Source organism: Chlorocebus sabaeus, chromosome 15 (genome assembly GCF_047675955.1).
Source record: "Chlorocebus sabaeus isolate Y175 chromosome 15, mChlSab1.0.hap1, whole genome shotgun sequence".
Taxonomy (NCBI): domain Eukaryota; kingdom Metazoa; phylum Chordata; class Mammalia; order Primates; family Cercopithecidae; genus Chlorocebus; species Chlorocebus sabaeus.
In genome coordinates, this window is record NC_132918.1 from 19239573 (window position 1) to 19263611 (window position 24039).

The 24039-nt window shown below is 42.0% G+C and overlaps 1 protein-coding gene across 1 annotated transcript in view; it reads left to right on the forward strand.

Annotated features, from left to right (window-relative positions):
• The window catches only part of SLC7A14 (solute carrier family 7 member 14), a 120893-nt gene that overhangs the window by 42662 nt on the left and 54192 nt on the right, over nt 1-24039 (forward strand). Inside the window, exon 2 of the mRNA XM_007972113.3 lies at nt 13453-13908. Coding sequence (XP_007970304.1) covers nt 13605-13908 — 304 coding nt within the window. The 5' untranslated portion in view covers nt 13453-13604. The remainder of the gene's footprint in view (nt 1-13452; nt 13909-24039) is intronic.

A 24039-nucleotide genomic window follows, 5' to 3' on the forward strand; every position in this document is an offset into this window, starting at 1 on the left:
CCAGACTGTCAAAAGTCTCAACTAATTTCCTGCCAGATGAAAAAAAACAAAAAGAAGCAAACTAAAAATTAAAAATATACCTTTTATGTTGCATCCTCTATGATTTATGAGGTTTTCACTGCTCTGATTGAGTAAAAGACTGAGGTCTCCAGGGAGCTACATGGAACTTCTATATCAATAAGTATAGCTCTAAATCTAACTAAATTTTAATATTTTAATATTATGGTAGTCCTCCCTTATTCTCAATTTTGCTTTCCATGGTTTCAATTACGTATGGTCATCTGAGGTCCAAAAATATAAGATGGAAAATTCCAGAAACAAACAACTCATAAGTTTTAAATTGCATGCTGTTCTGAGTAGCATAATGAAATCTCACACCATCCCACTCTGTCCCACCCAGGACATGAATCATTCCTTTGTCCAAGATATCCACACTCTGTACTACCCCCCGCCCCACCACTTAGTCACTTGGTGGCCATCTCAGTTATCAGATCGACTGTACATTGTATCACATGGCTTGTGTTCAAGTCATCCTTATTTTACTTAATACTGGCCCCAAAGTACAATAGTAGTGATGCTAGAATACTGTTATAGTTATCCTATTTTAATATTAGTTATTGTTATTAATCTCTTACTATGCCTAATCTATTAATTAAACTTTATCCAGGTATGTACATATAGGAAAAAACTCAGTATATATAAGATTCAGTACTATATGCAGTTTCAAGCATCTGCTGGGGAGGTCTTGTAATGTAGCCCCTGCAGATAAGGGGGAAATAGTATATGATATTGTAGATTTTAAATTTGTGTTTCCCTTAACTTAATGAATATAAAAGGGTTTTTTAAATAGAGATAATTTATATATAATTAGATACAAAATTCCTACCTTCAAGGAGTTTGCAGTCTAGATGGAAGAGACAGACATGAAAATATCAACAAATAAATGAATTACTCAAAACTAAATGAATAAGTAAATAAGTGAATAGATGGATATATAGATGATAAACAGATATATATATAGATAGATGACTGATAGATACACAGATAGATAGATACACAGATAGATACATAGGTAGATAATGAGGAAAAGAGTACAAGAGACCACAGAGAGGCCAGGGCCACTTTTAGCTCTCTCTGCAGATATGACATGTCAGCTGAGACTGGAAGCATGAAGAGTAGGTCATGCAAAGACTTGGGGCAAGAGATTCCAGATAGAGGAAACAAGCACAAAGGCCCTGAGACAACAGAGAGCTTGATGTATTTCAAGAACGGAAAGGAAGTCAGTGTGGCTGAAGCAAGAAGGAGGGTGGTAGGAAATGAACTCAGAGATGAAGTAGACATCAGATTATGTAGGGCCCTGGAGGACACTGTAAAGACCTTAGATTTCATTTCATTTGCAATACAAAGCCATTGGAGAGCTTTAAGAAGAGATCCAGCTCTCAAGTGTTTAACAATCTGCACAAGGCAGTTGACGAATACATGTTGAGTTGAGGGTCCTATAGGAAATCAGAGAAGAGGAGGCTCAAGTGGTTAACACACATTTAATGAGAGATGGGTTATAAGCTGAGTCCCAAAGGAACATGGAAATGTGAATAGCTTCAGAGAAAAAGGTGAGGAAAACAGAAAGAGGAGCTAAGAAGTGGGAATCATTATAGTCAGTGGGGAGACCTCCCTGTATCACATTGGATGGTCACTCACTTTGTGTCCATCTCGCAGGCCAGCCTGAGAGCTCCTGGAGGACGGGGGCTATCTTTTTCTTCTTTTTGCCTCTACATTTTGCACACACAGTGCAGACATTAACTAGGTGCTCCATATTTATAGAAATTCACTGCAGATGGTGTGTATTGAGAGCAGTAAAGCCAAGAGTAGAGTGAGGCTGGGTGTGTTGGAGTCAGGCTTTGTTGAGAATTGAAAATTTGTGGAGCATATATAATAACCTATACCGACAAAAATAAAGTTATACTTGTCCATTTATTGTTGTATCACGTGAAATGGCAGTTCTTGATATTTTGAAGGGTCTAGCTGGAATTATCGAACTTAAACTGCAGACTCTTTTAATAATAGAAATTTCCTTTGGGTGCAATGAAATAAATCTCAAAGAAACAGGTGGCCGGCCCCCACAAGAGCAAAATCTAAAGTACAAGAGAAGCCTGGCTGTGGGTTAAGATACAGAGAACAGAGAAAACAAAAGTAATTTCAAATATAAGCTCCAAACCCAGAGGCACAAACCCAGTCATCCAAATCACAGTTATTGACTTGGGAGGAAGGATCTCAGATGGACAACTCTGTTTAGCATATCCAGAGTGAGTAGCTACAGGGATGCATCCACTTAAAGACTTTCCTGCACAACCTTGGGGAGGCCAACTTGTTAATACTAATGTGAACAAGTTCATTTAGGAGACTCCTGCTAGAATTGGGCTTCTCCAGATCAGGATAAGGAAATTCCTATTAAAGCCAAATCTCTAGGAAGACTTTCAAGATTATGTCATCTTTCTTCCCTCAGATCTTGCAAGGAAAAAATATGTTTAGAAGGATCATATAGACAACTAGGCAAATGCCTAATTCTCCTCTGGAGATTATCCCAAGCCTGGGATAACATTATATGGAGAAAATATAGGCTGCTTCATTCACTTTCTTAAATATGGAGCAGTACAGAAAGCACTGGCTTGGAGGTCAGGACCCCTGCCATCACTTGGGTGCGGCCTCATATAAGCCACTTCAGTGAAGCTGCTCCTCTGAAAGCAGCTGAGACAATGACTCTACCATGAGTATTCTTGACAGACAATGGGTATATGTAGTTTGGGTTAAGTTTTTATTTAATTAGGGACAGAATTTTTCCAAAAGCATATAAATGCTCACCTGAGTGTTTTCAGGAAAAGAGAGATGAGAGAGGTGGCAGTGTGCCATAGAGCACAGAAATATGAAGAGAGACATGTCTAAGATAAGAGTGGTTCTTAGAAGATGGAATAATGCCCCCCAGAGATGTCCATGTTCTAATCTTCAGAATTTGTGAGGATGACAAAGGGAGACTCTGCAGATGTGATTAAGTTAAGAATCTTGAGATGAGGAGATTATCCTGGATTAGAGAGTAGATTTGATATAATTACAAGGATCCTTAGAAGAGGGAAGCAGGGGATCAGAGAGGAGAGAAGATACTATGTCGCTGGTTATGAAGAAGGAAAGAACCACAAGTCAAGGAATGCAGGTGACCTCTACATTCTAGAAGCTGGAAAAGGCAAGGAAATAGATTGTCCCCTGGGACTTCCCGAAGGTACACAGCCCTGCAGACTCAGAGCTATAAAATATCAAATCTGTTGTTTTTGGCCACTAAATTTGTAGCCATTTGTTACATCAGCTAGAGGAACCTAATATAGGAGGGAATTCTGTGAGATAGGTAATAGCATTTCTCTATTTTGCCAGAAAGGCTTCCATTTCCTTCAGTATCTTAGGAGTCCAGTCAGTGTTCTGTCTTGGGTGTAAGGACCTGCTGAGATGGGCATCCAGCCAGAGTGGGTGCAGATTGTCTTCTGGGGGCTCAGATTACGCATGGCATGAAGGTGCCAGGCTGGATGATCTCAATACAAATATTATATGATCTCATCATTTCAGAATGGCCTCTACAATCACATAAGGGATAAGGAGACCAGAATTTTTGTGCAAAAAGCCACCTTCTGCATCTCTCATGAGTATACTTTGAGTGTTGCATTAAAAAGTCCTTATCAACATTTTCTAAATGAGAAAATAGAAACCTTAGCAAGCTGTGGCTTACTCAAGTCTCATCCATCGCTTGTCCTACAGGACTGGGACAAAACCTCCAGTGTCCTGATTCATGAGTACAGAGTATTCCCACTATACTCATGGAATGATAGAGTGCTCTTGCTTTTCACAGTATTAATTTTGGAAATCTGCATGTATTTAGAAATGACCTATGGGCTCATCATACTTCCCAATAACTTTTGTATGCAGTTAAACCCCAAGCAACTGGAAGGCTTGGGAAATATGTTCTAACTAATTAACTTTTCTGGCTAATCAAATGTGAGCCTCAGAAAAAATATTGTTATATCAGTCTTCCATTCAAAGTTTTTCTAAACTTTAGTGGTTCCCTCTTCCTCTTTGGTAAGCAAAGCATTGCAAGCAGTTTATGATCTACTTCTGCTAATACCAAGTCCCTTGCGGTGTCTTAGCTACATTTGGGGCAAGGTCACATTTTCAATGCCTGCCCTTATAGGTTGCTTTGTGGTTTCCAAACTGCATCCTCAAGCATCATCTCATTAAATCCTCACGACAGGTTTACAAGGTAACTATTATTTCTCCTATACTTCAGATAATAAAACTGACACTCAGGGATTTTAAGATACAAACCCAAGGTCACACAGCAGAGTTAAAGTCCAGACCTCAGTGTTCTGACTTCAAACCCAGTATCTCTGTAGACACAGCAAGTATGGTTGATTTCCTGAATGATTCTCAGCCCTGGAAAATACATATGTGTCAGTCAGGATCCCAGCAGGAAGCACATGGCACACTCAAGTCTGGTATTTTGAGGAAAGTTAATGAAAAGAACTGTTAATATATATAAAGATAAGGGCAGTGGGTAGAGAAATCATGAGGCAAAATGCAGTTCCAAGGGCTAGAAACATGAGTACCACCCTCTACCTGAAATGACAGCAGGGATAAAGAAAGAGTTATCAGAACCAGAGAGAGATAAGGCTATGTGGAGAGGGCCACCTGGCTGGAGCCACAGCTAACCCACAGTGACCTGGCAAGGGGAAGCTAGAGACAAACACCTGGCCTCCCTCTCTTCCATCCTCCTGATCACCTGCTGGTGCCTCCCATTGACCAATCCAACCAGAGGGCAAGAGAGCCTGTCAGCTCCCCAGGACACAGCCAGTGGGCTGCTGGGTGGATCTGGAAGGACAAGCAGAGGACACTCGCACTCCCTGAAGCTGCCTTGGGCCTAAATTCCTGTTATTCTGTGGATTACAGTCATTTATTTTATGGCCATAACACCTACCCTTGAACTAAACACACACTAGGAACTCATTAAATACTTTCGCAATGATTAATACAAATTCTTAATCTTTTATGGTGGCATAGAAGGATTAACTGGTTTTTGGTGTTATTTGTCCCTTCTAACAGAGAGGTTTCCCAGTAATAGCTGATTAATGAAGAGTTTTTCATTTCCTGAACTCTGGTTTTGTTCATATTATCATATATACAATGAATAACACATGACACCAAGCAGAGACCTGAGACCCTGACCTGGGAGACCCGGATCCGCAGAAGAGTGGAAGGTGATGTCAGACTGTGGCCACATACCTGGCCCCAAGCAAAGACTTGAGACCCCAGACCTGAGATCCATGGGAAAGGAGAGGAGAAGGTGATGTCAAACTGTGATGCCCGTCCTGATTGGAGCATTGAAGGAGAAATGTGGTATCTCAATGCTGAGTAACCGATCTCTGAACAAGCCCCTCCTTGTTTTTCCAAGTAGATGCTCTTGAGAGTGTTTTCGCCACAATTTATACACAGATAGTGTATAAATATATACACAGATAGTATTCGCAACCCTGGAGTGTTGACAAACAGGGGAGCAGAATGGGAAACTATTTGTGTAAGTAGAAATATTGTCCCAGACCAGGTAAAGATCAATTATTTTCATAAGGCTTTTTTTAAAAGAATTATTTCAAGCAAACAGAATTAAACGGGTTACCTTTATTTTGTTCTGCTTGGTGTTGGAAGCAGATGAATTTTTAATTTATTCATTATTCATATGATTCATATTAATCATTATTCATATCTTTAAAGAATTAATTGTGGAAGTACAGAAATGAACACATCAGAGTCTTTAAGTTTCTACCTCAGATATACAGATACCTGCCCATTTCAGAGAAAACAGCCTCAGAAGAAAAATATAATTGCTTTGCCTAGTGCATAGTAAGGGGTCAGTGATCCATAATCAAAACTACGTACATCTTCCTTTATAAGAGAAGTGTACAACTTCACCCTGTGCCATGTGACTCACCTGTCTTCTGTGACTCACCCCACTAACTTTGGGCTTGGTCGTATGACTTCCTTTAGTTAATGGAAAGTCAATGGAACTGCCAGTTCCCAGCAGAAGCAGTAGAGACATTTTACATTTCCACCAGTTGTGCCATGAAAGAGCAGCATGCGTCAGATAGTGATTGCTCCTTCAGCCTGAATCCTGGAAATAAGAAGGCCTGTGGAGTAGACCCCTAGTCCAGATTGGGGAAAAGATCCGAAGTCGATCCACTGTCTGGAGTAGAGCCACAGCAAGAGACAAACATCACCATTGTAATATTCAAATTTGGGGTTGTTTATTACCACAGCAAAAGCTGATTAATATACTCAATAACATTTTAGAAACAAACGAAAAAAAACCAACAAGCTATGAAAAGGAGGCTTAATTGCTGCAACCTTATTTGCATAGTTAAAATATGCAGTCATTGTGGATTCATACTCCCCTTTAAAGACATTCCAAGTAAAACAAAATTGGTTGTGTCTGAGACTCCACATATAATATAAACAGGCTAGCACATCGTTAAATAATACGGTAGGTGATCAAAAAATATTTGAAATGGGTTTGATCAAACACTTAGCAAAGATACAACTGAAAAAATTAGCAATCTGAAAATCAGGAACCCTGGTTTTAAAGTCAATCGTACATCTGAGTGAATTTGTCAGGCACCAACATTGCATGATATAAGAGGCACGTGCTTGTGCACATGTGCACATGCACATACACACACACACACTGGGCCAGATAGATCAAAAACATCTCCTTCACCACTCTGTCATGGTCCAAAACTGTCAACCATGATAAGTTGCAGCCTGTTCAAGAAGTACAAATCAGAATGTGGTTGATCTAGAAGCTATAACATGTGAGGCACTGTTGGTCACAGAAGAAATTGAGGATGTTTAGTCTAGGAAAGATAAGACTCTAAGATGCATGTTAGTTGCTCTCAAAAACTTGAGGACTTATCCCATAAGCAGATTAACTCTAATCTGTATAGATACAGAGAGCAAAACTGCAGACAACAGAAGAGAGTTACTGGGACACACATCTCAGTTCAGTTTACTAGAGCGTTCTGTCAGAGCTGAGCAGACCCTGAGATTAAGATGCATCTGGCCTGTACCTGGCCACGTAGTATAAAGTCAGAGCGGCTGACATGCAAGCACATCCCCAGTTGCGGTGCAAACATAAAGCCATATCCGGTGAGCTTGGAAGGAGTAGAAGAGCAACAGAAGCAAGGGATCTGTGGAGAGGAGGGATCTTCAGGAGAGGATCCACCATCAAAGCTTACGCTAGCTGAGTGAGCCAGAGTAAGCCACAGGCAGAAAAGTCAGAAGGGGTTATGTTTTCAGGGATAGGGTGGTAACTGAAGGTGAACCTACCATGGTCTAGCCATCCCAAAGGTATGTGTGCATCTTGGGGAAAAAAGTCAAAGGTATAGAAGAATGAGAGGAGGCATGACATCCAAAGGCCTAAGCAAATATGCTGGAGGGTCCCTTTAGATAAAGAAAAACAGGAAAGAGGAAAGCCATTCTTCACAAGTTTGAGAAAGGTAAATAAGAATCCCTTGGAGTGGAAGTACCAGGGTGTACAGTCTACAGCCAGGAGAAATCCAGGGGAGGTTCAACAGAAAAAAAGCCCTGATTAAGGACTTGGCATCAGGCCAAAGGCCCTCTGAGCGCTGTCTAAGGAGGTGGAGGTGGAGGTGGTGGGAAGGGTATCAGCAGTAGGGAACAACAACAACAACAACAAAACACCTGGTGTCAGGGGCCACAGCAGGGTGATGCTGGCTAATGCTCCCACAGCATGCACTATATGCCAGGCACGGTACTAAAAGCTCCACACGTATTAGCTCTTCCACTCCTCACCACAACCCTGTGAGCTAGGTACCACTGTGATCCCATTTTACAGATGGCAAAATTAATGCATACTGAGGTTTGCCCAGGGTCCCTTAGTTAGTAAAGGCAGACCCAGAATTTGCAGGCAGGGAACCTGGTTCCTGAATTGTGTTCTTAACCCAGAGCCAGGAGCTCAGCCCAGAGGAAGAAAAGCAGGGAGGTGGTGAGAGGGTTAACCAAGACCTGGGTACGGGAGTGGGCAGAGACCTCAGGAGGGTCCGCAGATCCCACGGTCACCAGATGGGGCTCAGAAAATAGGCAACGTTTAGTGTAACTGCAGCCTCATTTTTCCTGGGGACATCAATTAAAAGAATTTTGGAGCAATCCTAACCGTCCCACCATATGAAAGGGTTGCTTCTTTCAGCCAATGTTTCCTGCTGCCCAGATGTTCCAGAAAAAGCTGGACAACCACTCATCGGGTGTGTCATGAGGGGATTTTTGTAGTCCCTTAGCATATTTGCAAAATCAGGCAGGAATGATTTTTGGCTGTTTACTGTTTTGTTAGCCTTCATTTCCTTCCTCTCCTCACCTCCAAAGGCAGTCTCTAACCTAATTTGATAATCCTACTCATTCAGTGAACTACTAAACTGTAATTATTTGCATCCTGAAACAAACCTGCTTTTACCATCATTATCCTTGGAGCCCACTGAACCCTCAGGCATGCCAGCAAGCAGCACAATGATGACTCTCTTGTCCCAGAGGCCCTGTAAGCCTTCCTTAGTTATAGCTGTGAAGTATTTTGAGAAACCTGAATTAAAGTGCTAGAGAAAGCACAACACACATTTATTGCTCATCTTGGAAAGACAACAGCAATGAGCTTCCAAAACTATCTTTGATTAACATAATCTGGGGGTAATGAATATGGATGTTGCCAATAGTCACCTAGAAGCATGTTTTCTTCTGTGTATTTTGTTCTCTCCAGTAAATTTCCTACCAAGAAAGGAAATGGTCCCAACTCCCTGTTTGCATCAATAAAGCAAGCACTCAGGGGAATTACGTGAAGAGAATAGGACTAGGGGGGCATTCTTGCCACCCTCAACCTTTGCTTTTGGTTGATTCTCCACATTTTCAATACGGTTTCTAATTACCAGGAATACGAAGTGCAAATAGAAGCTATCACCTTCATAACAAGGCTGGTTTGTTTCTCGGTGTCCTTGTGACAGTTTCTGATGAAGCTGAACAGGACAAGTAGCCCAGGGGATATCTCCAGACAGTGCCGCATACATAGTCATTGCCTGCCGAGGAGAGCTGTTAAGAGGCCCACGACCTGCCCAGGGAAGGAAACAGGAAGTACCTGTCAGACTAGTGGCCTCCTGTGGAAAACAGCAATATCTGGTTTTCCACATGGAGCACTTGTCATTATGCCTGGCATGAGGCAGGGAACCTCAGGACTGCTGTACTAGAATAAGCTGGGGCATTTAAAGAACCCCTGTATATAGGCCATACTTCAGACAAATTACATTTCAATTTCTGGGGTGGGGCACAGGCACCAGCGTTGCTGAAAGATCCTTGGGCATTTCCAACGTGCACCCAAGATGGAGAGCCACTGCCAAGGGATCTCAAGACGGGAAACCCATTCACCACCCCTTGAAAAGCGGGCATGAAGCCCACCTGCATTTACCACAGCCACAACCTGCCACGGGGACTGTCTCCTCGATTCCAGCAGCACATGGCTTGTGAGGCTCTCCTGGGGCCGGCTGACAATTTTTCTCCTTCCTGCATACAGTGTCCTGTGTGCAGGCACTGCCCTGGCTGCAGAGTCCCACTGGCTTGTACATCTCTGCCTACTTGTCGGCCTCCCCGCTGCGGCAGGTCCACACCCCTCGCCTTTTTACATCCATCCCGGCCTGCCTTAAAGAGTCGCGGGGCCTAAGATTCTGTGACAGCTACAATGAGCTTTTAGAAATGTAAGTCCTCTCATATTGCTCACCTGAATAAAAGCCTCCGAGGGCTTCTCATCGCACTGAATATCAAAATCACAGCCCTTTTATCTTGGCTGACCAGCCCCTTGGCAGTCTGACCTCTGTGCATCTCAAACAAGAGAGCCCTGCGGAGCCCAGGGCCAAGTTCTGGCTCTGGTGACTTTGGGTAAGTGACTGCCCCTCTCCTGGCCTACTTTGCCTCATCTGTAAAGGCAATTATGTTATGAGGATTAAATTAGTCGACATGACACTCAAATCCTCCTCCTTACCCCATACCAGTCTCACGTAGATCCCAACAGATGCAACACCGGCTCTACCCTCTTGAACCACAATGTGAGGAGCACTTCCCTGACACGGGGTACAACTGGCTCCTTTGCACCACTCAGGAGCCAATGCCATGTCCACGGAGACCTTCCCACCCCTTAATCACCCCATTTTACTTCCTCTAAGCCTATACTAGTTTAGATATATTTTACTTATTATTGAATATTTATATTTATATAAACAATTGTTCCTTACCTTGCTCTATGAGGAATACATTTGCTAGGGCAACCATAACAAAGTATTGTGTTGGTGCAAAAGTAATTGTGGTTTTTGCAATTTGTGCTTTACTGCAATTACTTTTGTGCCAACCTAATACCATGGACCAGGTGGCTTAAGCAATAGAAATGTATTGTCTCACCATTCTGGAGTCTAGAAATCCAAGATCAAGGTGTCAGTAGTGTTGGCTTCTTAGGGCTATGAGGAAGAATCGCTTCCCTGCCTCTTTTCTCGCTTCTGGTGGTTTCACGGCAATCTGAAGCATCCCTTTGCTTGTAGAGGCGTCACCCCTGTGTCTGTTCTCCCTGTGTGTGTGACTTTGTATACAAATTTCCCCTTTCTATAAGGACGTCAGTCATATGGACTAACGGCCCATTCTACTTTGGTATGATCTCCCCCAACTAATTACATCTATAATGATATTATTTCCATATAAGGTCACATTCTGAGGTGTAGTGGCTAGGACTCCAACATTCTAATTTAGAGGGCCATGATTCAGCCCATAACACAGTCTTTATCTCGCTCTGAAATTGACTGATTTTATTTGTCAACCTGTGTATTGCCTCCTCCCTCCTCACCAAACGTCAGCACCATGACAGCAGGACCTTGAATGTCTCATTTACCACAGCAACTGCTACATAAGGCTGGGCTGACACAGAGAAGATGCTTTGTATACTTTCTTGAATAGATGAATTAAAACTAAAGCAGCAGGCCAATTTTCTGAATAAAAACACTGAAGCCACAATAGTGAAGCTACTATTCAGCTATTTAAAGTGATGTTTCTATAACTATTGATGTGGGAAAACATCCTAACATATTGTTGAGCAAAACAAGAAAGTTTCAAATCAGAATAAATGATGCAATAACATTTATAAAACACACACACACACATATATAGGTCCATTCAAACAGTTGTGTAGTTACATAGAAAAGGGTCTGAAAGAATATAAATCAGGTTGTAGCTAGCTGGGTGGCATTTTATTTACTCATGTGGTTTTTTGTTGTTTATATTGTCTGACTTTTCTGCAATAGATATGCGATGTTTGTGTAAAAAGAGAAATAATCAAAGCCGAGCTTTTCAGGGAAAAACAAAAACAAACCCTCTCACTTCCAGTGTGATGTGGGCATCCACTCTCCCTTGTCCCAGGCTGCAAGCTCCATGAGAGCAGGGACCGTGTCTTTGCACCTACAAGCCTCACGCCATGCTTGGCACATAACACGTGTTCCTTACACGCTGGCTGAGTGGAAATAAATAGATACGTGGATTCATGTCCCCACAAGACCTTAACCAAAGCAGTTGTTCTAGCAGCCTTCCTGGTAAACATATGGTATATTTTCTTACCAATGCAAAAATCTTTAGAAGAAGAAAGGGGAGAGGAGGAAGGGGACGTGGAAGGGAGGAATGCAGACATTCTAGCCTGTTAAATATCTCTGGTGTGTTATCCAACTATAGTGATATCTAAGGTGTTGTCAAGAATAAAAACACAGCACGAAGCAACACTGTCAAAGCTAGGAAAAAATTAAACCAGAAGGGCTGTCACCCAAACCTGTGAACCAAACAGCCACATTTCACTTGATTCTTCTAATTAGTGTTTGAAAAGCCTTTAGAAGCAGACAAGTGCTACATTAAGTGCTTAGTATTCATTAATACTAAGTAGATGAGGTAGGCATGTACTTACTGATTATGTAAATGTCCTGAGCTTGTCAGTACAGTATTTGGAATCAATGTCTGGCTATATTTCAAAAATTCTATACATTTATGAGTTTTATAAATTTTATACAGTTTTTCTAAATTTCCTCCAGCTTCTGGCTTCCAAAGAAAGTAGCTTCATATATTTGCAGTTTATAATTTACTGAACTTTAGAAATTACCTAACACTGTAGTTCTCAACTCTATCAGATCCAACACCCCTTTTTATAATAAATACTTTCTCATACCTCCTTTTAGTATCCTGAAGTGAAATTATAGATAATCTACCTATATACAACATATTTCGGCGTGTAAATACCCAGGCATACCCAAATGACTGTGTCAGATGCTTGCACTATGTGAAAAATCACCGCAAACGTGCCGGTTCCAGGTGGCAGGCTGTTCCAGAGTGCGGCGTGAGAAATGCAGTACCATGGGTGACATTCCCACAGGGGCCTTGGTTTTCTGAAAGGGCAAACAACCTCCTCTTAAGTTCCAAACTAAATACATGATAATCTTCCTTTGATTTATTCTATAGTTATATTACCGGAAAATTCAATTTACTTGTGTATTAAGGCTATCCAAAATATCCTATGAGTTTATATGTAAAAGAGAGTGAGGTTCCAGGCTCAGATTATCATAACCAGGACTTTAATCTACAGGAATGTCAAGCAAAATATCTGAAAGTTGTGTGATAATGCCCTACACATTTCACATCTCAGGGTCCCCCCAGATGCCAGGAGTACTCCCCACCATTCCAATGTTTGAGAGTTTAAAAAAAATCCCCAAAACATTTTTTATTTCATTTGGGAGCCAAGTGCCAAAATAACCCATGGGGTGGCATGGCCCCTCTTGAGACTCATGGATCAATTTTATATCCTTATGTTAAAAAATGTAGATATCGTGTCCCCTCAAAATATGCCCAAGAATCACAGACCAAGTGTTGGCAGAGTCAAGTAAGAGGTAGAGGTGAGATGGATGAGCACTTTCCATACGCCAGGCATTTTCTGAAGCTCCTTATGGATGTCGCTCATCTAATCTTCACATCAACACTAAGAGAGAGACTGTATTGTCCCATTGGACAGTTGAGACCTAAACACAGACGTGGCTTACCAAGACCACAGAGCAGTAAGTGGCAGAGCCCTAACTCAGACCATCCTCATCAGGATGACTGTGCAGCACAGTGCACGTGCTGACAGTCCTTTAGGACTGGAGAGAAGAGCAAGGAGAGTGGAACCATGGAACCCTTTCGTGTTATGAGCACACAGGTAGACCAGTTCTACCAGTTCAGGACATTAACCTCCAACCATCCCTCCAAGTCAAGGTTTGTTTCTCACTCGGTCTCATCTTCTGCTTTCTTGTGTTTTTCCTGCAGACATTCATGCCCAGGAGAAGGCTGCACTGGGTCCCTCTGGACCTTTCCTAAAAGGGAGATCCCTGTTCACTAGATGAGTTCCAGAACCATCCACTAAGGCTTTGTAGCCCCCTTCCATCAGCTGACCTTCACTGCATCCCCTATCGCTCAAGATGAGTGGCTTCCTCGCCTCGCTGGACCCCCGGCGGGTGCAGTGGGGGGCTGCCTGGTATGCAATGCACTCCAGGATCCTACGCACCAAACCAGTGGAGTCCATGCTAGAGGGAACTGGGGCCACCACGGCACATGGAACTAAGCTAGCCCAGGTGCTCACCACAGTGGACCTCATCTCTCTTGGTGTTGGCAGCTGTGTGGGCACTGGCATGTATGTGGTCTCTGGCCTGGTGGCCAAGGAAATGGCAGGACCTGGTGTCATTGTGTCCTTCATCATTGCAGCCGTCGCATCCATATTATCAGGTAAGTGTCTCCATGCAAGGAAGTACTGTGGAAAATGTACTTACCAGCCTGGTCACTGCTCATCCCCCTTCTCCGGAGTATTTAGTGGTGAGATGTATGAAGTGGTAGAAAAGTGGATCATAATGCTCTTTTTTGCCTTGACTTCCAGGGAGGTTAGGGCCAGGTTTTGACTTAATTATAGTAGCTTCTTTTTTTTTTTTTTTTTTTTTTTTTTTTTTTGAGATGGAGTCTTGCTCTGTTGCCCAGGCTGGAGTGCAGTGGCGTGATCTCAGCTCACTGCAACCTCTCCGCCTCTGCCTCCTGGGTTCAAGCAATTCTCCTGTTTCAGCCTTCCCAGTAGCTGAGATTATAGGCGCCGGTCACCATGCCCGGCTAATTTTTGTATTTTTAGTAGAGACGGGGTTTCACCATTTTGGCCAGACTGGTCTCAAACTCCTAACTTCAACTAATCCACCTGCCTCGGCCTCCCAAAGTGCTGGAATTATAGGCATGAACCACTGTGCCTGGCCTTCTTTTTTGTTGTTGTTTTTTGTTTTTTGCTTTCTGGGTTTTTTTTTAAAAAACAAAACAAAACAAACAAACAAAAAAACAGTCTTGCTCTGACGCCCAGACTGGAGTGCGATCTCAGCTCACTACAACCTCCACCTCCCAGGTTCAAGCAATTCTTCTGCTTCAGCCTCCTGAGTAGCTGGAATTAAAGATGCGTGCCACCACGCCTGGCTAATTTTTGTACTTGTAGTAGAGACAGGGTTTCACCATGTTGGCCAGGCTGGTCTCGTACCCCTGACCCCGCACTTTGGGAGGCTGAGGTGATCTGCCCGCCTCAGCCTCCCAAAGTGCTCAGATTACAAGCGTGAGCCTCCGCTCCCTGCCTATTTTTTCAATACAGAGAGTTATTCTGGTTCTCATACATCTCCCAGCTTCTCATTCCCTGTTATGTTCTGATGGCTCTGTTTTTATTTTAACTCTCCTTTACACCGGAAGATAGGTCAATCCTCTTGAGGGAGAGGGGAAGGATACAGCTAAGATATAAATAATAAAGATAGGCAGAGCAGCAAAATGACAGGTCAATAAATCTGATATGATTGGGATTTGATAAACCTCAAACTGGCATCGAGCCCCCAAGGAGAAGGAAGCCAGGCCAGGAGATTTAAAGCTCTTGTGAGAATCACGGTGCGCCATCTGCCACAAACACCTCCACAGATTTATATTGCACAGTGACAGGTCCACTAGCAGCTCCTTGTCTCCCCTTAAGAAAGAATCATAAAACTCATTTTTTAAAATAAGGTGCCAGGACTTACACGCCTATACTTTGTAGAAATGGCTCTCCTACTGCCTTTTCCTTTTCCTTCCTCTTCTCTTGAGTAGCGATCTACAATATCTTCCCAGAATTGCTGGAGTAGGGCCAATGGACAACTTGAGAAAGGAAAACCTCCTGCTTCTTGATGATTGCATTGCAAAAGCATGAGGCTTTTCTGGGTTTTAGGGTGGCAGATCATGTGGGCCAACCCATGTACTGACAGTGAATATCTTGGACTCTTCAAATATTTCAGGAGAAGTAGGAATTCTAACTTATATTGGGAATTCTGTGTACCAATGAGTGCCATCATAAGAAAAGCACTACATTAATGTCATACATGTAGAATAGTCTTCACATAAAACACAGACTACAAACATGAAACCAGAAAGTGTGCTGGTTTGTATTTAACGTCTCTTTAATTTGATAAGGAAAATAAGCTGAGTTTCTTAACCTCCTGTCATGTCTTCTCTTTCCTGTTGGTTTTACCATTTATCCCCTTCTCTCCTGAAGTCATCCTCTCACAAGCGTGAATATCCTAATAGTTGAGGTTTCTTCAGAATTGAGGGGTTTTCTCTCCTATTGATGAAAGTAAATTATTCACATGGATGAATTTTGGAAATACTTGCAATTCTATTACTGTGATAGCAATTACCTCCAAACTTTTTTGACAGAGAAATTGACTCACCATGAGTTTCTAGATCTAAATGTGTTATCATGTGGAACAGAATGTTGATAGTAGGACAAAAGGCAGCCATATACTCAGAGGTTTCCACGGAAGGCACAGGGCTGATGCATCAGATTAATGAAGACTACACAGTTTTCAATAGATCTCATCCTATTTTGACCCAGTCTCCCAGACCACAGTGATTTTTGTGAATGAATTACCTGTGTCTTATTCTTCACAGGATATATTACATCTGTAAATCAGAGCCTGCCCCTTACCCCATCACAGTGCTCATGGGCAGTATATAATCTAGACTTTTCCACTGCTCACATGGAGAGCCTGAGATTGGCCCAGCCTGTGTTATGCTGGAGCCAGCTCACACCAGCTGCCAAGAGTACTGATTGTGCATACCTCTTTCCAACTTTACATTCAATGATGTCATGTTGTTAACTTGGAATCAGCTATGAAGGGACTATGTGTTTGTTGTTGTTACCATAGTTCAGAGAGTCAGTTGTTAAACCTTTACCAGCACATCACGAGCCCACCTCCATTAAAGACCCTGGTCCTGCCCAGTAACTGAGGCCTTCACCACAGCATCAAGCACAAGAAGAAAAAACCCTACCTCTCCCTAAAACAGGATTCCCCCTCTCCGCATATTGCCCCATCCATAACACTTCTCTGTACTGTATGACTGACTTATCTAGCCACTGAGGCCATTTGGAATCCTCCCAGAGCCCCTAGCCAGGCCAGGACCAAAACATTATAACTTACGCCAATGTTAGCATATTTATAGCAGGTTTCTTCAAGCAGGCCTCTCACTCTTGTGATTGTTGGTCACTAAACTAAAGGAAGTGCCGCTCCAAGTGTCTTCTTCCCACTTTCACATCATCACATATTGCCTCACCTTTGGCAAAACTTCCCACTGCTTCTCCATACCACAATAATCAAACTCCCCTATGTCTTCATCCTTTTTAATACATGGTCCTTTTCTCCTGGTCTTAATTAAAACCTGGCTCACCTGAGGGTGAGTCCAGTCTCCACAATTGTGCATTTATCTCCAGCAATAATCACTGCTTAGTTGCAAGAATGAAGTAAAGAGAAAGTTGGGATTAACTTAGATTTAACTTTTTCCAAGCAGAGGGAGAAAAAAGTAATGGGGTTAAGGGTATTTTCAAAGGAAGAGTAAACTGTGCTGAATCACATAATCTAGGCTGGCTAAGAAGGGAAGTGAAAACACAAGAGTGATGGCGACTCATGAAAAGTGGTATAATCGGTAGAAATTGGAATTGTCAATGAGGTCAAGATATCATTGCCATAAAAATACTGGGAAAGTGAGATAGAAAGCTAGGAAGTGATGGAAATTATAAAAGAGTGGGATGTTTGAAATAAAGATTTCAGAAGTAGTATAGCAATCAATAACATTCAGTTTAGACTTGAAAACTGGTTCAGCCACTGACTAGCTATGAGACCTTGAGCAAGCTCCATAATTTCTCTGAACTTCAGTTTCTCCACTTTAAAAATAATAATACCTACTTCATAGGGTTGTTGTCAAGACTAAAGGAGATGCATATTAATTGCCTGGTATGTTGCCGAGCACACAGCACTAAATAAGTGCTTATTATTATTTTGTGCCAAACCCTAAATTAGGTGCTTTCCAGAGAGCATGACCCTTAAAACTCTTTATCTCTTTAAAGATAAAGATTATTATCTCCAATTTCACATACGTGGAAAATGAGCAAACTGAAGTTTAAATGACAGAACCCACATTCAAATCTGTTGATAGATAGGTTGAGAGATAATGCCAACAACTCTCAACCCTGGCTATGGGTTTAAATCACTTGGCAACTTTTTTTTTCTGTATTAATGAAAAATGGATTTTGGAGTTCAGTTTTATTGAATTATAATTATGCATCATAAAATGCATCCTTTTTTATATACACTTCTATGAGCTTTGATAAACACATATAATCATGTAAGCTTCACCACAATCAAGATGCAGAAGAGCTCCATCACCCCCAAAATAATTTCTCCATGCTGCCTCTTTGTAGTTAATCCGACCTCCCACTCCCAGCCCCTGGCAACCACTGATTTGTTTTCAGTCCCTATCGGTTTGCCTTTTCCAGAACATTATGTAAATAGAATCATTCCGTATATAACCTTTTAAGTTTGCTTTCTTTCACTTAGTAAGATGCATTTGAAATTCATTCATGTTGTTGTGTGTATCAGAATGTTGTTCCATTTTCTTCCCATTGTATGGCTAAACCACCATTTGTTTATCCTTTTACCAGCTGGAGGACAACTGGGTTGTTTCCAGTCTGTGGCCGATATAAATAAACTCACTGCAAATATTTACGTATAGGTTTTTATATAAACACAAGTTGTGGTTTCTCAAGTAAATACTTAGGAGTGAAGTTGTTAGTTTGTATGGTAAGTGAATGCTCAACTATAGAATAAACAGCCAAGCTTTTTTCCAAAGTAGCTGTATTATTTTTGACTCGCACAGGAATATGTGAAAGTTCCAGTACCTTGTCAGCACTCAGAATTGTCAAGTGTTGTTTTTTGTCATTGTTTTGTTTGTTTTTGTTTGTTTGTTTGCCATTTTAAAAGACATATAGCAATATTTCAATGTAGTTTTATTTGCATTACTCTAATTACTAATGATGTTGGACATCTTTCTATGGGTTTGTCACCCATGTGCTCTCCTTGGTAAAGTGTCTATTTAAATCTTTTGCCCTTTTTTTTTTTTTTTTTTTTTTTTGAGATGGAGTCTTGCTCTGTCATCCAGGCTGGAGGGCAGTGGCGCAATCTCGGCTCACTGCAAGCTCCGCCTCCTGAGTTCAAGCGATTCTTCTCCCTCCACCTCCTGAGTAGCTGAGACTACAGACACACACCACCATACCTGGCTAATTTTTGTATTTTTAGTAGAGATGGTGTTTCACCATATTGGTTAGGCTGGTCTCGAACTCCTGACCTCATGATCTGCCCACCTCAGCCTCCCAAAGTGCTGGGCTTACAGGCATGACCCACCACGCCCAACCCTTTTGTCCTTTTTTAATTGGGTTTTTTATTTTATTATTAACTTTTAAGCATTCTTTATATATTCTGGAGACAAGTCCTATATTAGGTATGCATTTTGTCAAATACTTTCTCCAGTTTGTGACTTGTCTTTCAATTTCTGTTTATTTCTTTTTAAAACTACTGATGCCCAGGCACCACCTCCAGAGTTTCTAATTCAATTGGCTTAGGCATTGGAATTTTTTAAAGTTCCCCAGGGAATTCTAATTCTAATTACTTTTGCACCAACATAATGGAAACTATTTGGACCACACAATCTTAAGAGAGTTTTTGGCCTTGTGGCACCATTCCCCATGCTATGTAAACCAGCTTATAACATGAAACAAATCTGACTCAGAGAGCAATCTATTTCCTTTACAATTTGTCAAGCTGGGAAGTCATAGCAACTTGCCAAGCTCCTCCCACTAGTCCCACCCCAACGTTATGATTGCCCACTGCCCTGTCACAGGTGGAAGAAAACTTATCAGAGGAAGCAGCTTGTGCTTTGTCCAAAAGGTCTTATCTACTCTTCAATAGCTCAGTAGACCACAACCAGAGCCCATAGGCATGCCAACCCTAAAAACTCTTTTGTATATTGCAGATTGTATAAACTAGATAGAGGAAATAGGTTTTTTTCTTCGTGGTTCCCACCTACAGCCTTTTGGAGAGACTGAAGGGTGGAGGCAGGATGGTTTACAGTGGTTCTCTAATGTAGTTGGCTATAGATGAAACACAGCAAAGCCATCGTGCCAGTGACATCCGGTCATTTAAAGCCCCAAGAGGCTCTTATGAGTAGTGGAAGAGAGGCAGATTTAACTTTTTTTGTAAATTTATGTCCAGTTCTCTTTTAACATTATTAAAATTGTTCCTCAAACAGAATACAGGTCTGAATCACTCCTAAGCTCATACACGTTCTATAGTAACCCTTCAAGCCCATTTATCAAATATTATTGGTAAGGATTCAACAACAGTATGCATACACAGCATCAGTCCTTTCCCTGGAACACAGTACTTATAATTTTTGTCATCTACTCATAAGAAATATTTGGCAAAAATCTAATAAGATAAGGTTCAGTAAAAATGTACTGGGTTCCTACCATGTATCAGTCCTGGGGCAGTACCAAGAATAGGCAAGAAATTGCCTCCTATCTATTTCCAAAGGACCCATTGCTATTGGGTCCCATTGCTTATTGATGGTGATGAATGCCAAACCTGATAAGTGACTATGGCAATAATAGTTATAACAATGTAATAGTCGTAGTGGCAACTACCACTTATTGAGTACCTACTTTGTACCAAAAGAGTTCTAAGTGTTTAACACATTATTTTACTTAATCTTCACAACAACCATATATGACAAACAGTGTTACACTGACTGCATATTCCAGATGAGAAAACAGAGGATTCTGAAAGGTTTGGTAATTTGCTTAAGGCTCCTGCTTAAGAGGTGACAGCATGAGGAATGGAGTGAAAGCAGTCTGACTCCAGAGCTTACTTCTTCATCATTCTGCTGCCCTGCTACTCTATTAACAGATTACATTACATTCAATTGCAGACAACAGAACACCAAAATAAGGGAGAATTTCATTTCTGTCCTGTGTACAAGAAGCCTGGAGAGAGGCAGCTGTTGTGGCCTCTCAGACATGGGGACACAGGCCCCTTTATTTTTCTGCTGTGCCAGTCAGACATTTGGCTTCCACTGCAAGGTAACTCAAGACTCAAGATGACTGACGAAGCTCCAGTCAGTATGTCTGAGTTCCAGAAGGCAGGAAAAAAAATGGAAAGTTGGGGCAGGTGATTCCTTACCTTTCTGTCCCCTTTTTTGTTGTTGTTTGCTTGTTTTGAGACAGAGTCTCGCTCCGCCACCCAGGCTGGAGTGCAGTGGCACAATCTCGGCTCACTGCAACCTCCGCCTCCTGAATTCAAGTGAGTCTCCTGCCTCAGCCTCACGAGTAGCTGGGATTACAGGCACCCACCACCATGCCTGGCTAATTTTTGTATTTTTAGTAGGGATGGAGTTTCGCCATGTTGGCCAGGCTTGTCTCAAACTCCTGACTTCAGGTGATCTGCCCTCCTTTGCCTCCCTAAGTGTTGGGATTACAGGCGTGAGCTACCACGCCTGGCCCCTTTCTGTCCTCTTTTTAAGAATCTTTCTTACAGGTCCTTCCGCATTTCTCCCACTGACATTGGCCTAAACTTAGACATCTGGCCACAGCAGTGAGGCTGAGAAGTATCATCTTCTAACTGGGTATTTTGCCAACTCCAGAATTACAGAATTCTGTTGATAGGAAGGAAAGGAAAAACTGGCTGCCACTGCCACATCTCTAATGGATGCAAAATCCTGAAGCCTTCCAGTTTGCTGAGGTCAATTTTTTCTGCAATATTTAAATAAAATTGGTTCTGATTCCCAATTTACAATGGGAAAATCTAAGGTCCCCCTTAGTAAATGTAGGGAGTTGTAAAGCTGACCTTCCTCTTCACTCTTCTGGCTCTAAGTCTCTGCTTCTACAGAGTCTCTGTTTCCACTTTGCATTTTACCTCCTTACCTGCTGTCCCCTTTCTTTATCATCATTATCAAACTCATCTGAGCAAAGCCTCAGTAATGCAAGATTGTGTGTGCCATAGACTTTATGGAAAGTTTGGACCAGAGATGGGAGATATAGTACAGTCAATCCTAGCAAACAACAAGCTCACACTTGAATATAGGACACTCCAATTCTCTTTGCCTTTAGGGAATATCCACCAACCCTCTCTTCTTCTTGGCACCAGCTTTTAGCCCTATGGATGGGTGGCCTTTCTCCCATAACCTCACCTTCTACTCTGCTCATTTTCAAGCCCTAAAACTCCATCCATATCCTACCAAGCAGTTATTTCTTCATCACCCTCCAAGTTCATCCTGGTCATTCTCCAAAAAATATCTTTCCCTAACCAAAATAATTTATTGAGGTAATTCACTAAACAAAGAAGGTTCTCAAAGGAGGGACTTGGGGGCCACGCTGGGAAGGTTAGGTATCATCCTCTAGGCATTGAGAAGTTCAGTGACATGACCAGATATGTACTTTAGTAATACAGTGGAAAGAGAATGGAGGTAGGGAAGCTGTTATGCACATATTCCATGAAACACACAGGAGATATGAAGCCCTAGTCCCTGAAAGGCCAAAAGGAAGCTTAGGATGAAGAGAATTTGGGCATGAGTAGATAAGGGACAAGGAGGGAGAGCAAGAAAGGCTCTTTCTAGCCAAGAAAAGACATATAATAGAGAAACTATTGAAACAATGTCATTAAAAATAGATTTTGCAACACAGTTCTGGTGCCAGAAAGTGAAAGTAGAAACAGAAAACTCTAGCAAACAAGACCACCACAGAACACCACAAGGGGTCTAGAACTCATCTTTGCGTGTAGCACACCGCGGAAGGTGCTTTCATGCAGCACCTCCTTCCCATCCTCACCAACCCTGTGGAGGGAGGGATGACTGTTCTGCTCTACAGACGAGGAGCCAGAGTCAGAGGTTAAAGGAGCTTCCTGAAAGTCCCACTGCTATTCAGTGCTGTGCCAGAACTCAAATCTACAACTGTAGCATTCCAAAGCTCATGCTCTGCCATTTCAGCAAGCTATCTCTGAGATCTTTGAAGCCAGAAAATCTTTCTCATTCGATGTGAATTAATTGTGATCAATTCCCATTGATTGTGTCTGAAAGGCAATGAAGGGTCATCACACTGAGCAGTATTTTTCTTGGCACCCTTAGTTTATTATTTGGCATTAGGGTTTATAATCTGTGTTTCCTGCCATCCTCATTTGATCTTTGGCACCTCATGATCCATCATCAGGCAAGCTCATGGTAATGGAATCCCTGGGGAGGAGGTAAGAGAGCGGAGCCCTGTTGAGCAGATGTCTCTCCACAGGTTCCCAACCTCCTCCCGGGTGGGTTCTTGCAAAGCTCAAACGTAGGCTCCCCATCCCAGTATTCATCTTGGGTTTGAGTTTCATGATCAAAGAAAGATTTCTAAAGACTCAGTCTATATAGATAGTCTGACAAGTTCCCCTGTTTTATCTTTCAGAACAATAAACGATTTTCCCTCCTGAAATTGAAGACAGCCTTGAGAGGTGAAATAGGAGGGTTGGTCCTTTGCAACTCCTCCATGATCTAGGATTAGTCATTCATTCCACAACTTGCATTTGTTTGTTCCCCAAAACACCTCTGCAAACTGCTATTAACAACACTGGGGAGTGGAAGAGGCAGGATATTGTGAGGACGGGAAGGAAATGCAAAGATGAACAAATGCATGCCAGTCCTCAAATCTCTGAAAGACTAGCTCTCTCAAATGTCCAAATACACAGCCATAGGTCAAAATCATAATAATGATGCAGCCACTCCTGATGCTTATAAAGTCTCTAAGATATAATTTAGCAAACACATGATAAATGTTAGTTCATGTTATTATTACTATCAGTTTTATTGTTATTAGGCAAATACTGTGCACCAGGCACTGTGCATACATTGTCTCATTTAATTCTCTCAATCTTCCTATCACGTGGATATTAAGGTCCCAATTTTGTGGCTCATCATAAAACTAAACCAGAGCAGTTTTGCTGTGCCTCACACTAGCTGAAAAAATTTGCATCATCCTAACAAACTCTACAAAATAAATGCCATTATTATACTCATTTTGCAGATGACAAAACTGAGGCTCAGAGAGGTTAGGTGACTTGTCCAGAGCTACAAGGTGGTCAGTGGCAAAGGCTGGGTCTAAATATGATTCAGCCTGATTCCAGAGACCATGACCCCCATGCTGCTCCATACAGACACAAACTTCCAAATTTATTATTTATTTATTTATTTATTTTTGAGATAGGATTTCACTCTGTCCTCCAAGCTGGAGTGCAGTGGCATGATCATGCCTCACTGTCGCCTCAGACTCCTGGGCTCGAGCAATCCTCCCACCTCAGCCTCCTCAGTAGCTGAGACTATAGGTGTGCATCATCACACCCAACTAATTTTCTTTCTCCTTCTCCTCCTCCTCCTTCTTCTTCTTCTTCTTCTTCTTCTTCTTCTTCTTCTTCTTCTTCTTCTTCTTCTTCTTCTTCTTTCTTCTTCTTCTTCTTCTTCTCTTCT